The sequence below is a fragment of the Chelmon rostratus genome, chromosome 10, assembly GCF_017976325.1.
Source record: "Chelmon rostratus isolate fCheRos1 chromosome 10, fCheRos1.pri, whole genome shotgun sequence".
NCBI lineage: Eukaryota > Metazoa > Chordata > Actinopteri > Chaetodontiformes > Chaetodontidae > Chelmon > Chelmon rostratus.
Genome location: NC_055667.1, coordinates 4,055,763 through 4,071,068, shown reverse-complemented (window position 1 = coordinate 4,071,068; position 15,306 = coordinate 4,055,763). Strand labels below are relative to the sequence as shown.

General features: G+C 41.3%; 1 protein-coding gene across 1 annotated transcript; it reads right to left on the bottom strand.

Annotated features, from left to right (window-relative positions):
* Positions 1–2,811: 2,811 nt before the first annotated feature.
* On the bottom strand, positions 2,812–14,431 carry nsfl1c (NSFL1 (p97) cofactor (p47)). Its single transcript, XM_041945809.1, has 9 exons — positions 14,306–14,431; positions 13,531–13,631; positions 13,235–13,312; positions 11,198–11,363; positions 10,994–11,089; positions 9,989–10,098; positions 8,889–9,026; positions 7,357–7,527; positions 2,812–4,843 (listed from the first exon to the last, which is right to left on the bottom strand). The coding sequence occupies exons 1-9, from the start codon at positions 14,405–14,407 to the stop codon at positions 4,681–4,683; spliced, it is 1,125 nt and encodes a 374-aa protein (XP_041801743.1). The 5' UTR covers positions 14,408–14,431; the 3' UTR covers positions 2,812–4,680.
* Between the last annotated feature and the right edge of the window lie 875 nt (positions 14,432–15,306).

Genomic DNA, 15,306 nt, shown 5'->3' with positions numbered 1-15,306 from the left:
CACCGTCACTCACGCGCATTACACAACAGCACTTCCGCCCGTGCCCTCCAAAATAAAAGCCGCCCAGACGGGGCTCGGCCGACACAGCGGGTCCCCTGGTGGCCGCAGGGGAGCTCCACAACAACACGAACCCCGCCGAGTGAAACCACCTGGAGATGAGCCGCACGCGCCGGGCTGCTCGATCAAACCAGCAACAATCGAGATTTTTCATTGGACAATATCAGCAAACGCAGGCCTGCTATTTTTAGTCGCTAGGCAAACAGTGCAACGTGCAAATTAGCATCAGGTATACTGAGTGAATAAAGACGAGTACATACAGGAGATTATTCAACAATAACAGTAAAAGAGTCAAATAGATAAATAAACAGGCCTGTCACAGATGTTCAGACTGACTCACACTTCAGTGATGAGCACACGCTCAGTCAGTCAAAGACGGTCATAGAGGGGGAAGACTTTAGCTGTACTTAGGTCAAATTTACTCAACCATTAACAGTGACGCTGATAGCAAAACACAGCAGAGTTAACGTTACACTACGATTTAGTTCTAATGTCCTTTTCCTCAGTAGTAACCTGTTTATCTGCACCAAACTTAGCTGAGTCATAAAACAAGTGGAACAACAGCTAATTCTGGTTTTACAGAGTCAACATGTTGAATTCATCCTTATTGTAATGGTGGAATTCTCTCATTTCGTCTGTGATCATACTGTACAACACGCTGCACTGCCAGGCACACATCAGTGCTGTCACTGCAGGCCTGACACTGATTGGGATGTGGCCAGACACAAGATTACATCACATCACATCTGGATCTGTTCTGCTCAAGCATCCCAGCAAGTCATGACACTGTGACAGTGAACAGGCAAAATACCAGGATGCCACCCTTAAAGTTCTGTAAGAATATTTGAGTGATTAAAAAGATGCTTTTACTTTGAAGGCACATTAGGTATGGTGTTTTTGTATCTGTGACCAACTTGACATCTGGTAGGCAGTGTGTACAGTGTGGTACTGTGCACAGAGTGTGTACTAAGTGTTTTTTTTTCTGCTCTGCTCTGGGTCTATTCCATTGAAAAACAAACTGTAATCTCACTGATTCATTGTCACACATTAGCATCACATCCATAAGATACTGAGAAATGCCAAAATCAGCCTCGGGGACACAGATTACGGTGCGCCGGCTGCAGTTTACTTTAGGCCAGTCCACAGAACACTGCAGTGCCAAAGTAACGAAAAGAGAGCGAGCAGGCAGAGAGGAAAGTGCCAGTGAGAGATGGGCTAATCTGGGTGAACAGCTCTGAGTCAAAGCATCCTACTGTCCAAGCAGACACTCAGATACTCTCTGCTCGCATCTCCACAGCGCATTTGCATCCATAGCAACACCTGCATCCTCCGGCCTGCAGAAACAAACAGTAATAAAAGCAAGCACTTCTACCACCCACAGGAACAATTAGAATGTAGAAAGAAATTAAAAACTAGAGGATCGTTAATGGCATTGTTATCAATATTCATGAGTTCCATTCTAACTGAAAGGGCACTGGAGGATTTGCACTTTTGAGCTTCTGATCGTCTTACTGTCTCCTAAATGTTCTTCATGGCTCATTTAATTGCAGCTCAGAAGTTTTCCGGGGTGTTATACTGATAGCAGACAATCGGCATGCCATGGAGTGTCCACATGGGTGAGCAAGGCCTCGGGGATAAATGTCAGCTGAATAAACTACAACTACAATAAACTGAAACAAGGAGATTATTTTTGTTTTATATCTTGTGCCCGTATCTCGATGATTACAACACTGAACACAAACCATGTAAGTATGAGATTTTAAACATAAAATCTGAAGTGGATGTCTTCTACTGACTGCAAATCTCAGGCTTGTTGGAGACATACGCAACACAGTGAGTCACTTTTAGTGTGAAGCAGTCAATGAAACTCAGGAGAATCAGAAACAAAAGAAGCACCAATGGCAGCGTGTGTGACCAGAACTCAGAGTTTACACAGTTGGACAGGAAACACTTTACAGTGAGTATCTAGTGAGTAAGCTGTAAAAGCACAATATTTTCCTCTGAAATGTAGCAGAGAAGAACATAATGAAAATATTCAAATTTGTACTAAAGTACAGCACTGGAGTAAATATACTTAGTTCCACTACATCACAGCATTTGGCAAAATGTGTAGAAATTAACCAAAAGGGCCAATGCAACATTAACAGGTTATGTTAGCCCTATCTGTCCAAACTAAACTCAAACAGTGATCACTGGTAAGTATCCAAAATTGGATCTGATATATGAAACTAGCATTACACACCATGTGATAAGATGAAAGCAATAATCTTCATTTTTTCATGCCATCGTTAAAAGTGCAATTCAATAATTGCTCCTCGTGTTGCATGGACAGATCAATACAGTGTCAGACGACACAACGGTAAATGATATGGTACGGACGGCATGTAGCAAAGGTCTCATTAGAACCCAAGATGATGCTATTAGAACACCAGGACTAAAGCGGTCCCCTCCCCTCATGTCTGCCTGGTTCTCCTCACTGGGACTGAACCAGGAGGAGGTACAGAGACAGAAGTACAATGTTTAAGCAGGTTGACTCAGAGGTATTAGACACATGCCATTAGCAAAGTGCTTTTGATCCAATTTTGTCACAAGAAGTGTCATAATTGTAAATCAATCATCTGTAACTTTGCTCTTATTCGTACAATTAATTGCCATGCAGAAACATTCAAGAGTGTCTGAGCGAGGCTCCAGCAATATGAAAAAGATGATATCATCCAATTCATGATAAGATGGATTCAGTCTGAAAACAACTGCTCACATTAGTGTGATGCTTCACAATGTTCAAATCATATCGTCTGTTTTATTAAAGCGCTGGTGAGATTTTGAAAGAGCTACAAAGAATTAGAAAACATAGAAGTGACTGATCTTATCCTAAATATGGAAACTTGATGGTAAAAAGTTTGATGTTAAGGTCAACTTCAAAGTTCAGACACATTCAAACGTGCACGTGAATAACATTCAATCCTCTTATACTAACACCACAGATAGTTCTCACACATGGTTAATATATCATTCTTCATCTCATTTCAGTTTTCTTAAACAACATCCTAAATAGCAGATCTGATATTTTCAACATAAATGGAGGTGGGAGATACTCGTTCTGGCTTTTTGAAACCAAACTTTGAGTCACAAGTCAAAGTTCAGAGTTGTTCTGAGGGCCATTTCTTATAAGTTTCCATGCATCTGTTGATGGGATGTCACCCATCTGCTGAATACAGCCTCTTGGCCACTCTCAACCCTCCCTTACTCTGTACACATAAGAAAAAAAAAGTGGTTTAAAGGTCTACTGGACCAAGACATCCAGTTTCCACAGAAGACAGACAACACATCTGACCAAAGTGATCTGACTAGTATGGTTGATAGTTGATGAAGATGAAGGACAACTGACACCAATACTGACGCTAAGACATCTGGAAAGAACAATATCATATTTAGACAGCAATCCAAAGAGTTGACAGTCAGTAGAAGTCATGTGTCTTACTTAATGAAAGTGCTGAATGTTGCTTTTCCTACAATAAAAAACACAAGACGGTAAGTTCTTTATACATCAACCATAAAATGGATTTATTTTACCAGAGGTCCAAACATATTTCTGTGTTGCCCCAGGATGCATAGAAGATGTCAGTGTGTCATAGGAATTCCACTTCCACTACTACAAACCTGCGTTTACAATCTGAGTTCTTCTGCTCAAACATTGGTCTGACAATAAAGCCACAAGTAACTGTTTTTATGGTTACACACTGTCCAAATGCCACTGTCTAACTGGGGCAATCCTATAATCTGTAAAGGAAAAAAAGAAAGAGGGAAAGAAGGCAGATTAAAAAAATAACATCTTCTTTTGAACAAAGGGACAGGTGTAGTTCTGCAGGTGAGTGAAGGAGCGTAAGGCTACTGGTACAGGTCGTTTTGGAGGAAAGGACCCTTCAGCGTTTTGTTACATCATTACATTCTCTCTCCAAAGGGAATGTGTGGAGAGAAATGGAAACTTGTACAAAACCACATGATCAATATGTACTTTACCCTAATAAGACTAGTGTGCCTCATGTAGTTCTGGTTTGTGCCATCGACACAGAAACAAACTAGGAGTCTGCTGCTGCATGAACGTGGTGAGGCCCTAGCACCTGCTAGTAAACATAGCTGAAGGGCCACAATAAGGTTAATAGAAGAGGAACGGCGGGGAGCAAGTTAATGGAGAAAAGAGCAGGTTTTGTGAACATCTCTGTGGCCAAACTGCTCCTCAGAAAACTGGACTGCTGCTGTGTTTTTGGGTTAAACCGTCTAATGCTGTCATGTTAACACACCCCCATTAAAACCACAACTCCACAGCATCTGTGGGCTTTCCAACAGCTCTTCAATGAACTCTGTTCCTTTCTGGAAGATTTTTAGCACCCCCCTCGTCACTGCCCGTCACAAAGCACGAAAGGGGGGGTGGGGGAGGGGGGAGAGTGGGGGTCTGGGGAGCAGAATGTTATGTTTCACTTTAGAAAAACAAAAATCAGAAATTAGAAGTCCATACACAAGTCCATGTTTTCTCCTCCCTCAGAAGGGGCAACAGGTTTCACAGGGCTGTAGTTACTCAGCCACACCACTGGGGGTGGGGTCGCTCTTACTCCCCCGCCCCCCTCACTTTAGCCGCTGGACGATGACAGCGTTGAGGAGGTTGGCCTGCTGCAGCGTCTGGCTCTCGTCCGACAGCTCCATGTTGGGGAAGGTGGTCATGAGAACAAACTCTCTGGCTGCCATGGCGGGCCGGGCCGCCACCACATACTGCCGCAGGTCAGACACCCTGAGGGACACGACACAGCATCGTGACAGGAAATGTGGGTTAAACTCGCGTGTGTGACAGGATGAAACACTGTGAACATCAGCTGATCCACACAACAATAACAAGGTGGGAATGGATTTTCATATTTCCATCAACTTCTCCTACCATTTTCAACCATGTATTTAGCTGGTTGACTGCTGCTCCCACTCTAATTTGCTTTTTTTGTTTTTCACCTCTTGTGAAGCACATTTTGACATAGCTCCTTATATATGATGAAACTACTGGTATTTTGGTCAGTCAATAGGAAAATGTATAAAAAAAATCAAATATTTAAGTCTTATAGAATAAACATGTTAAAATGTATATTTTAGGTTATTTAGTGGCAGATGAGACCAGGAGTGTTAGTTCATTAAATGTTGATCACAACATATGTTGATGTGCAACATGAATGGATATTGTTGCTTCTTTGTCTTCTGTCTGGGGGACAATCATGCTCATCTCATAATGCTGCAGGGATGTAACTACAAAGTAGGTTGTGTAAAACTGTATATGTAAAGGAGAATTGTTGCCATGAAGTCAGTTAGCTGTGGGCTACAACTTGAGCCCCAGTGTTTTTAGCCAGCATTTGTTCACATTTTGCCATCAGTAAAACTGCTCTGAATTAGCCGCTCCTGTTTGAAATGTATATATGTAAACTTCAGCCTTGAAAATAACATTTGGCATTGAAAAAGGAAACTCTTGTACTGGAAAAAGCTCTCAGCTGTCATAATTGAGGCTGGGTTCTGGCTGTAGGTGTGACATAGTTTTATTAAAAAGTGGGAAATGTTTTCCACTGCTCTTTGCTCCAAGCACCTGTACTGTAACTGAATGAATGGAGGCACATTAAAAAAACAGTTGGTAGCTGGCTCAGCTGAATTTAGCTCTGATAGCTGACATTTGTTAAGGTTAATTTTAACTGTGCAAAAACAAAAGATGGGCATTAAAAAACGCATAAAAATACAATATACATCAAAATAGGTTTAAACTATTTTTAATGTCTTTGTTTTATTTTTAGTGGTTCATTTTTCAGGGTCAATCTTTTTCCTGCATTTCAGTAACAATGTCTCCTTTTTCAATGCCAAATTGTATTTTCAATGCCAAAATTTACAGTCACCGTTCTAGACCCATATGTTAATTTACAATGAAACCAGCGGGGAGTGCGAGTCACTGAGAGATTTTGACTGAGAGAAGGACTTTTGATGCAAACTTCAGCAGGCGGCTACAGGTTTTAAAGTATCTTATCTGCCTCCATCTCGTTCATCACTTCAGTGTCTTTGCCTGGATTAAACTGAGTAGCCAGTATAAATAAGACAGTTTGGGCTGTTTCCTCTGACTCTCTGTATGATCTCTTATTTTGTGTCTCAACAGAGCTGATCCCACTATGGGGCTGTTGTCAGGTAGCACCTGACTAGCCTAGCTGCAGTTTAAAATGGGTTCAGACAAACCTGAAATTGCTGGGGTTTCAAATCCAACCTGCATAAGGCACTGGGCCTGGCTGCTAAGTCAACAGGAGCACAGCTTCAGCTAACCTGCAGCTGAATTGGACGTGTAATGAAAATAATTTATAAGGTCTGCCCCACGCAGGTGATTCACAGGAACACCATGTAACAGCACTGCAGGCTCACTCAGAAAACTGTAATTAAGGAAAACAGTTTCAGATTTCAGCTTTTTAGTTTTCTTGTTCAGCAACCTTTCAGTAAGTGCTGAGAAGAGACAAATCAGAAACAGTATTGGAACCATTTCAGTGGTATTACATGATGTTACGTTATTTAAATAGTTTGTTAAACCAGGTGTGCAGCAGATTTCAGTTAAACATCAGGTGCAATGACCTCAAGTGGTATTTAGGAGATTTCTATGAAATAGAGCAGCTGGGTTTAGACTAGACTACAGTTTAAACTACAGCCGCAGAGGACACGGCGATGGGATTCAGAGACTATGCTGGTTCAAAGCCGTCTAACTGAGTGTTTTAGTTGTCAAATGACTGACAACAAAACATAATCAAATGCTTGCTGGCCAATAGTAATTCTGCTTGCTTACTGAGACCCTTGACAACAGTATTGTTTTAAATTTGAGCAGTCATTTACCGACTGAAGAAGAAAAACTGTAAATGTAACTGTGAGATTCCCTGTTCAGACAAACTACAGTAGTGGGGCCATGTTTATTAAATAAGGCTTTGCTGAAATAGTCACTTTTTCATCATTGGCCTTTGGTGTTCCTGAGCTGCTGCTAAAAGCAACACAAGCACAAGTAAAATAAAGTTAACTTAGGCATCAAACTAAACATTTGATTTAACATTTACAGTACTTGGCTCCTCAACAGGGACGGAGCAACACCAGGGATTAAAACACGTGTCAGTTTTACGATGTCACGATGTAGTTTTCACTCTAAATACTTCCAGGTCTGCTGTTGTAAAGAGGCCAGTGAACATTTCCACAGAGCGTTGCTGTCTTAACTGTGTGCATACCAACTTCAAGTTGAAAAGAGCAAACAGTCACCTGTGGGTATGGTTGAAACTTTGGACCAGTCTGCCGCCGTCGGCCAGTCGGATCTGAATGTTAGTGACAGCCTGGGAGGGGTCGAGGGTCACAGAGGCTCTGGCTTGGGCCTCGTTGGCAGCCTGGTCCTGCTGGGAGGTGGCTGGAGCTGTGATCAACTCTGGGGTGGCACTAGAGAAAAGGAGACGGAAAAAAAGATGAGAATTCACGTTAAATATGTTAGCTGAGGCACGATGTGCTAGCGTGTAGTCAGAAGAGCACAGTTTTACCGAATCATTCCCTTTTCAACATTTGATAAGATCATGAGTTAATCCTTTTTGTAGCTTTTGGCAAGAGTGAAGCTTGCACTGATTCTGTTTGCATTTACTTTCCGTGCATCTTCATCATCTTCCCTTGCTTCATCTGAAATATCCTCTACTACCAGTTTGCTTTGTTTTTGTTTCCATTTCAAATATTTCCTATAACTTCACCCCATTTGTTGTCAAAATGGAAAAGTGAAAAAAAGGAAAAAAAATCTGATTACATACCATCGGTATCCTGTTTTTCATACAATCTCAGTTCGAAATGCTTTTTTAATCTTAGCATGTAAGAGAATTTCGTGATACATAATATATATTTATATTATATGTTATGTTTTTGTATTATATATGTACCAGCCATTACTTTATGTTGGAATGTTTTGTATTTTAATATTAGTATCTAAGTGATACCTGACTATTTAGCCTTGTGTTTAAAAAGTACTTGTATCACTGTTTTGAAAAGTGATGTATGTAAGTATATCATTATTATTAATAAAATATTCAATCTTTGAAAAAAAAAATCTATCTTGGAGATACATGGTTTCAACTGGACCTTGACAACATGAACAAGAACTAAAGTTGCAAATCTAGATGGTGGACTGAAAGTGAAAGAAGAGCGCTGCAGGATAGAAACTGAACTGTGACAGCTTGTGTGTCATTTGAATGTGTAGCTTTATATTTGGTCTATTTTAAGTGCTGTTGAAATCCCTGATTTTACTTTAAACTGAGACTGGGACTGAAATGTGCTCCAACAGTGTCACATGACTGATGAGAAACCAGCACAGTCAATACCCAGACTGAAGGTGATTCATCCCAACAAGTACAAATGGTTTTCCAGCCTTTATTTAGCCTTGCATTGAATTCAGCTGCTTCTTTTGACCTGTAATATTTTGCTGAGGAGAAACAACACAGAAACATTTCTCTGTTTTGTGCCTCCATGCCTCCTCTCTCCTCCTTTGACTCTGAAATCAATCTCAGCACACCAGCATGTCTCAGTTCCTAAAATACAATGCGAGGAGAGAGAGCGCTTGCTTGATGTTGCTTTAAAATGGCGACTCTGTAACAAGGACGTCTCAGTTTGTTAAATGCCTGTTGCCTCAACTGCTCTCACATCTCACATCTCAGGTGGGAGGGAGTAAGAAGTGAGGAGAGGAATCGAGGATTTACAAACTAAGCAGTGAGAAGAGGGGGCATGTGAAATAAAACAACAACAAGACTGCTCATCAGTCTCACCTTCCCAACTTCTGTCCTTCACCTCCAAAGGCCTTGAAGGCAACCTTGGGTTTGGAGAAGTCCTCGTCCCTGTGGTCCTCCATGTCTAGGTTGACCTGACCCCCTCGAGACCGCTGCCTCAGCTCCAGAGGAATCTCCCTGCAGGCGGACAATTAACAGATGAACGGGGGGCTTAATCACATACCAATTAAATGCCGTCAATTTCCCTTTAAACTAACAACAAAGTGTCAGAGTAAAAGGTGAATCACTGAACTCAACCCTAAACACATTTTTTAATCGAAACATTCAGAACATAATGTGTCCTTGTGGAGCCATGATGAACCTACCATGCTTTTACACATTTTGTTATGTTTCAGAACCCTTTTGTCCTCATCAATCCACACACAGTGCTCCACAGAAACAGGTTTTTGGAGTTTTTTGTAAGTTTAGTAAAATGCACAAGTATTCAGAGCCTTCACTCAGTACTTGGTTAAAGCACCTCTGGCAGAAATGACGGCTTCAAGTCTTCTTGGAAATGGTCCTACAAGCTTGGCACACATTCTTTTGGAAGTTTTCTTCGTCTTGGCAGAATTGTTCAAGCTCCGCCAGGCTGGATGGGGAGCCTCGGTGCACAGCCATGTTCAGATATGTCTGTGCCACTCCAGGGTTTTCACATTTCCTCAAGCCACTCCTGTATTCTCTTGTTGAAATGTAAATCTTCGCCCCAGGCTGAGATCTTGAGCAATCAGGATTGCTCTATATTTTTGATGCTCAGTGCCTGGTTTCCTCCACACTGTGACCAAATAGTTCAATCTTTGTTTGATCAATTCATAGGATTTTGCTTCTCATGGTCAGAGAGTCAGGAACTCTGAATAATTGGGATATATCATTCTCTATTATTCTTTAGTCTTTTATTTTTAAGAAATCTTTTTAAAAACTCCAAAAAGCTGTTTTTCTTTGTCATTGTGGAGTACTGTGTCTAGATTCATTTGTAAGAAATGAACAGGATCCACTTTAAGATGAGTCTCAAACGTAACAAAATGTGGAAAGTTGAAAGGGTCTGAAAACATTCCATATGCACTGTACATTTGACTCAGTGCAGTTTAGCAGAATAATCTCACCCCCTTCTGATCGCCTCAAGGAAGTTGGCATTGCCAGGATCGCTGTAGTTTCTGAGTTCACCATTATCCAGACTGAAACCCGTCTTCCACAGCTTCAGCACCACGTGTACCTTATATACACACAGACACACACAAACAAGTTATTCTTGCGCATAGACGAAAATCAGCAATGTGAATGGTATTCCCCTGCAGTTAGTGCAATGTCGTGCTTCTAGGAAATAGCCACAGCCTTGCACTTGGCTTTTATACAGTATATCAAACACCATCTGCTAGCAATCAAAACTGAAGAAACAAATCGAGCAGGCATGCCTTCAGTATTGGAATAACGATTAGAAGGTCTCCTGGAAAATGATTAATCATACTCCATCTGTTACTCTGTGTTGCTTTGCCGAAAAAATAAGAAGCAATGCAATGGCGCCCCGAGTAGATAGAATTTCCCTCAGGACATGCATGTCAACTATTTAATGCAACAATAATAAATATTTGAAATTTGGCAATGTGATGCTCGAGAACCAACATGGGTAAGATGGACGTGGACTTTCTGAGCTCAAAAACACAGCAGAGCATGAGACACGCAACAATTGAATGAACATAAATGCAGAGACGCTGGAATCACAATGCAGGAGGATGCTGGGGAGGGGGAGGGAGCTAAAACACTACACCACTGACTGCAGAGGAGCAACAGCAAGATGCAGTGTTCAACAAGTGCCAAATCTGTTGATACTGACCACCTAGTATAGAAATACACTGTAGTTACATGTGACTGGACAATATAAAGAACAGCATGATACCTACAACTGTCTGAACAATGACAAGGTTTCATAAAAACAAAGGTAATCCTTAGGTGTACATCATGATGAACTATCAGCGAATCAGGATGACTGATCTCTTTTTCTCTTGGCTGACAAGGCACCAAGGGGGCGTGACTAGTGCCAATGATGCAAGAAACAAAGCAAGACCTGCACAAAAGCAAAAAAAGGAGAACCCATCAGGGTCTGTACTCACATCCTGCTGGGTGTTGGAGGCTTGCTTCTCTGCAACCACATAGGCTGACTCCTCCTCAGGAGCTGCTCCTAGCCTGTAGCCTCCACCGTGGAAGGCCTAAGTGATGAGAGGATAAAATAAAAACAACATGAGGGATGGCAGAATTGAATGTGACAATACAGAAGGAGAGCAAATACAGACAATGGTCTTTGAGTTTCACTTTACCTTGGCTTTGCTGGGCTCTCCTGGCCCTTTCCCAGCCCGGTCCAGAGGCACAGCTCCATGTTCCCTGGCACCCTTGAACAAATCCTCCACCACTTCATTCGAAGTCTTCTTCTTGGGAGGCCCAACAATCTGCTGCCCACTGCGCTCTGATCCTCCCGCAAAAAACCTGGCAAGGTGGGAATGAAGAAGAGACTGGTCTAATAAAGGCAGAAACGTATGATCTCAATTCTGAGATGAGTCCAGTGGTGTGATGAATCGTAGTGCTTCCAAGTAGATAAACAGATGCAAGAAGACGCATGTCATCCGCCTGGTTCTTCTCTCATGTTTTGAAAATGTGGCAAAACCATAAACAAGCTTCGGCCACATAGTGCTGGCATTCTATGCCTCAAAAAACTGAAAAGGAAGGACAAGGAGATTGTGAGGCTGATTGAGATCAGGGAAAATGGAAAACAATGCAGTGCATTGTCTTTGCTCACTGAAGCTCTAAATCAGCCATCCATGGACGTGTCTCACAATGCGATCAAGGACCACCATTTCTGATTAACAACCAAAGATTTCAACACATTTCTCTCAAAGTTGTCATCTTTCGTCAGTTAATGTTGATAATCGCAGTGTAAAGGGGCCTGTCTGTCAAATCCAAATCTCCTCTCTCTTGCACTTATTTGTCCATTTCCACACATAAATTTACAATACAGCTTGAACACATACAATACATTCATCGAGTGCTGGCACAGTGATACCAGCAGGAGAAATCTGACATTGAACTATTAATCAAAACCTTCACCGCAGGTATTCCAGGTAGTCCTGTTAAACCCTTGCATCAACCACAAATCTGACTTTAGCAACACTCAGTAGTTTATAGTCTGTAGAGCATGGATACTTTGACTCTTACCAAACAAATCAAATAGTACATGAAGGTAAACTTGCACTTTTCAGGTATGGCTGTTAATAGTTCTGAACTACAGTATGTATACACTGCACAAGAAAAGTGTAGTATACATGACTTCAATGGTGTACATAGTTTCAAGTAATGTACTTGTAGCAGTTAGAGACATCAGGGAAAATAATGTGAACAGACTTGAAAATTGCCCTTGCAACATGATCCACCACAGTAAACATGAACCCCACAACATTTAGTTTTGGAAAGATTTCTGTCATAATTTCACTGTGGCCCATGTAAAGTATTTCAACACCAGTGCTGCACTATGTGACTGTGCACACTGTCAGTCACCTGGTAGGAGATGATCTAAACACAGAAACACAAAAAAACAATGCCTCAATACAAAAACAAGTAATTATCAAAGCCACCATCCAGTGCAAAACAGAACTGGGAGAAATGTAAATTATGCATAGAATTATAATTGACTCAAGAAGCACAACTATCGCTCTACAGTTCAGCTTGCTCACTGAATGTAATAAAAATGGACTAAAAGGACATTAGCAACCCCACACAGTCCAAGTCCACTGCACTGCCCCAGCAGCAGAATCTGTTGATGCTGCAGAAAAGCACAACCAGCTCACAGTGAATGAGTTGTGACCAAAAATAGTTTGGTGCATTCTGGAATCATCCCACGAGGTGTGACTTGACTACCATTCAAACGCTGAGAGGATGCACAGCTCACACACACAGCATGTCTACAGCCTTGAACAACCGTCACAACGAGTTGGTAGGATGAGAAAGACCTCTGAGGGCTACTGTTACAGCACACGATCAACTGGGCAATGACTACATTTATTGACTTGTCTTTGGGTCCATTTTAATCCCTCTATTACACTGAAGTGTCCTTAAACATGACACTCAATCCCTACCAGACCCATCATCAATCTTCATAATTTTCTTCTTCATAATCTCATCCTATCTGCAAATTTCTCTACCCAGACAAATATATCCTGAATGTTGATCAGCTAAATCATTGCAGAAAAAGGCTAGGTAGCTAAAATCCAAAGATTTCCTTAGTTCTTCATCTGGCACTGTAACACTGAATGACACATTCACTAAAAATAGAAAAAAAATGCAATTCAGGGAATTAAACTCACCTTTGGCCTTCCTCCTCATCACTCTCCTCCTCTGCCTCATGCATCAGATCTCTGAAGGAGGTCACTCTGGGCTGAGTGCTGACGATAAGGAAAAATATGGGGTTGATGCACTAAACTGTATGTCACAAAATTATACTGATGACGCACAGTGAGATTTTAAAGTCTTTAAAATTTAATGTAGAGAATTATGGATAAGAACTGTTTGCTAAACTGGACTATTAGACTTTGCACTGACAAAGAAGCAGCACATATGAGTGTGACCAAATCAAAGTGTGATATTAGTAAGGCAGCATTACCTTGGCCCTGCAGACCGGGACACTGAGGAGCCTCCTTCAGGTTGAGGAAGGGTCACTATGTCGTCATCAGCCCCATCCTCAAAAAAACTGGCTAGCGCAAGCTGGGAAGAGACAATATTAGTCAATAAAAATCAACAAAATCCCGACCGACAGTTTACCAAACCCTTCTCGCTCCCTAGGCCCCAGCAGATGTTTGAACACAGTAGCCCTGCTAATAATATCGTAATTCTGCAAAAGCAGGTGACAAAACCGATCACAGAAGTAATTTAGTTTAATTTTGTCCACGTGCCAGACTCCAAAATTACAGAGGGTGAAAGTTCATCTTCATTTCCTTACCTACCTGCTACTAATTATCACGTTAATGCTTAAACAGGGTAACTGACACTGCAGCATTACGAGCTAACCAATGCTGACTGCAACATTAAGTTAACATGAATCTAGCTTTACGCTAACGGTAGCTAGGACGGTTCAATGGACTCGCGGCACTGTAGCGTTAGCCAAAACTTAATGGCAACCTGCTTTGTAATGAGACTAGAGAAACTGACCTTCTTCTAATAGTGGATGAGCCAGTTAACTAATTGTACAACAGCCTTGTGGTTGGTGACAGAGAGCTCCCTGGCCATTGTCAAAGGGTGACTTGCACAAATTACCGGCACCACAGGCTAATGTTAGCCGGTAAGCTATTCGTCTGACATGTCATGTCACCGCTGTTTCCTATTCATTTCCCTTCATATACTCCACAGCAACTCAAAGGAAAAATCCAGAAAAAACGTACCTGCAGATTCCAGCCGGCGGACTCCAGGAAAAACCGGGCCCTCTCCTCATCCACATCAGTAACAGCGACGAACTCCCTCACAGACTCCTCTTGGCTCGCCATTTTGATTTGCTCCTTCAAAGACTCGTCCGCCTCCACCTGAGGAAACAAGCAACAGATGATGGTTCCTATCCGATTTCGAACAGGCACCGTGACGAAAGAGACATAGACAGACAAATAAGTAAAATAAGTTGGCTAACAAGTGGTTTAAAACATGCTTGCTTTTGCTTTAACGAATTTGCGGGACTCTCTTAGTTTTAATTGTCCATAGTCTCTTTATGATAAGCACAATTTGTTGCACTGCGTACACTGTTTTGGCCATGAGGTGGCGATGTATCCACGGGTTACGTTAAACTACATTGACTCATGCACTTTCTCCGTTCAGAACAAAGGCCTTGACCCAGGGATCGAAAACGTTATTATTATTATTATTATTATTATTATTATTATTATTATTATTATTATTATTATTATTATTATTATTATTATTATTATTATTATTATTACAATACAATTGGAACATAAAGACATACATTTTCTTGTAAGGATTTGAACATTTAGTGCAAAAACATGTTGCCAAAACGCAACCGGGTAGACTTTGCGGAGTATAGGGATCGAAGACTTGCTTTCAGTGTTAAGATTTACTATGTCCCGTGCATATGTTTCACAGAAGAGATGGCGAACGGGCACACATTTAAAACATTTCATTACAACCAAAATATGTCACAAATAACTACACTGGTTTAGGCCTTCAATTAGGCTATGTGCAGTTGATAATGGCTCATATTGTTTATAGTAAAGAATGCTGCTAATCCACTTGATCAACAATATTTTCAGTTTATACATAGTTATCTCATCTACTTTTACAGTCTACTGGGTCTGCATCCTCTAATTTATTTAGATTTCTCAGTTATCAAAATGAATATGATGCTGCTCTTCCCCTTTATCTGATCCCATCCCAT

What these genes read in the sequence shown, in the direction of transcription:
- nsfl1c (XM_041945809.1), bottom strand. Translation starts at nt 14,407, where the DNA reads ATGGCGAGCCAAGAGGAGTCTGTGAGGGAGTTCGTCGCTGTTACTGAT. An exon ending in GAGAGCCCAGCAAAGCCAAG is followed by an intron (nt 11,090 to 11,197) that starts GTAAAGTGAAAC and finishes CTCATCACTTAG; the next exon opens with GCCTTCCACGGTGGAGGCTA. An exon ending in GAAGGACAGAAGTTGGGAAG is followed by an intron (nt 7,528 to 8,888) that starts GTGAGACTGATG and finishes CCTTTTCTCTAG; the next exon opens with TGCCACCCCAGAGTTGATCA.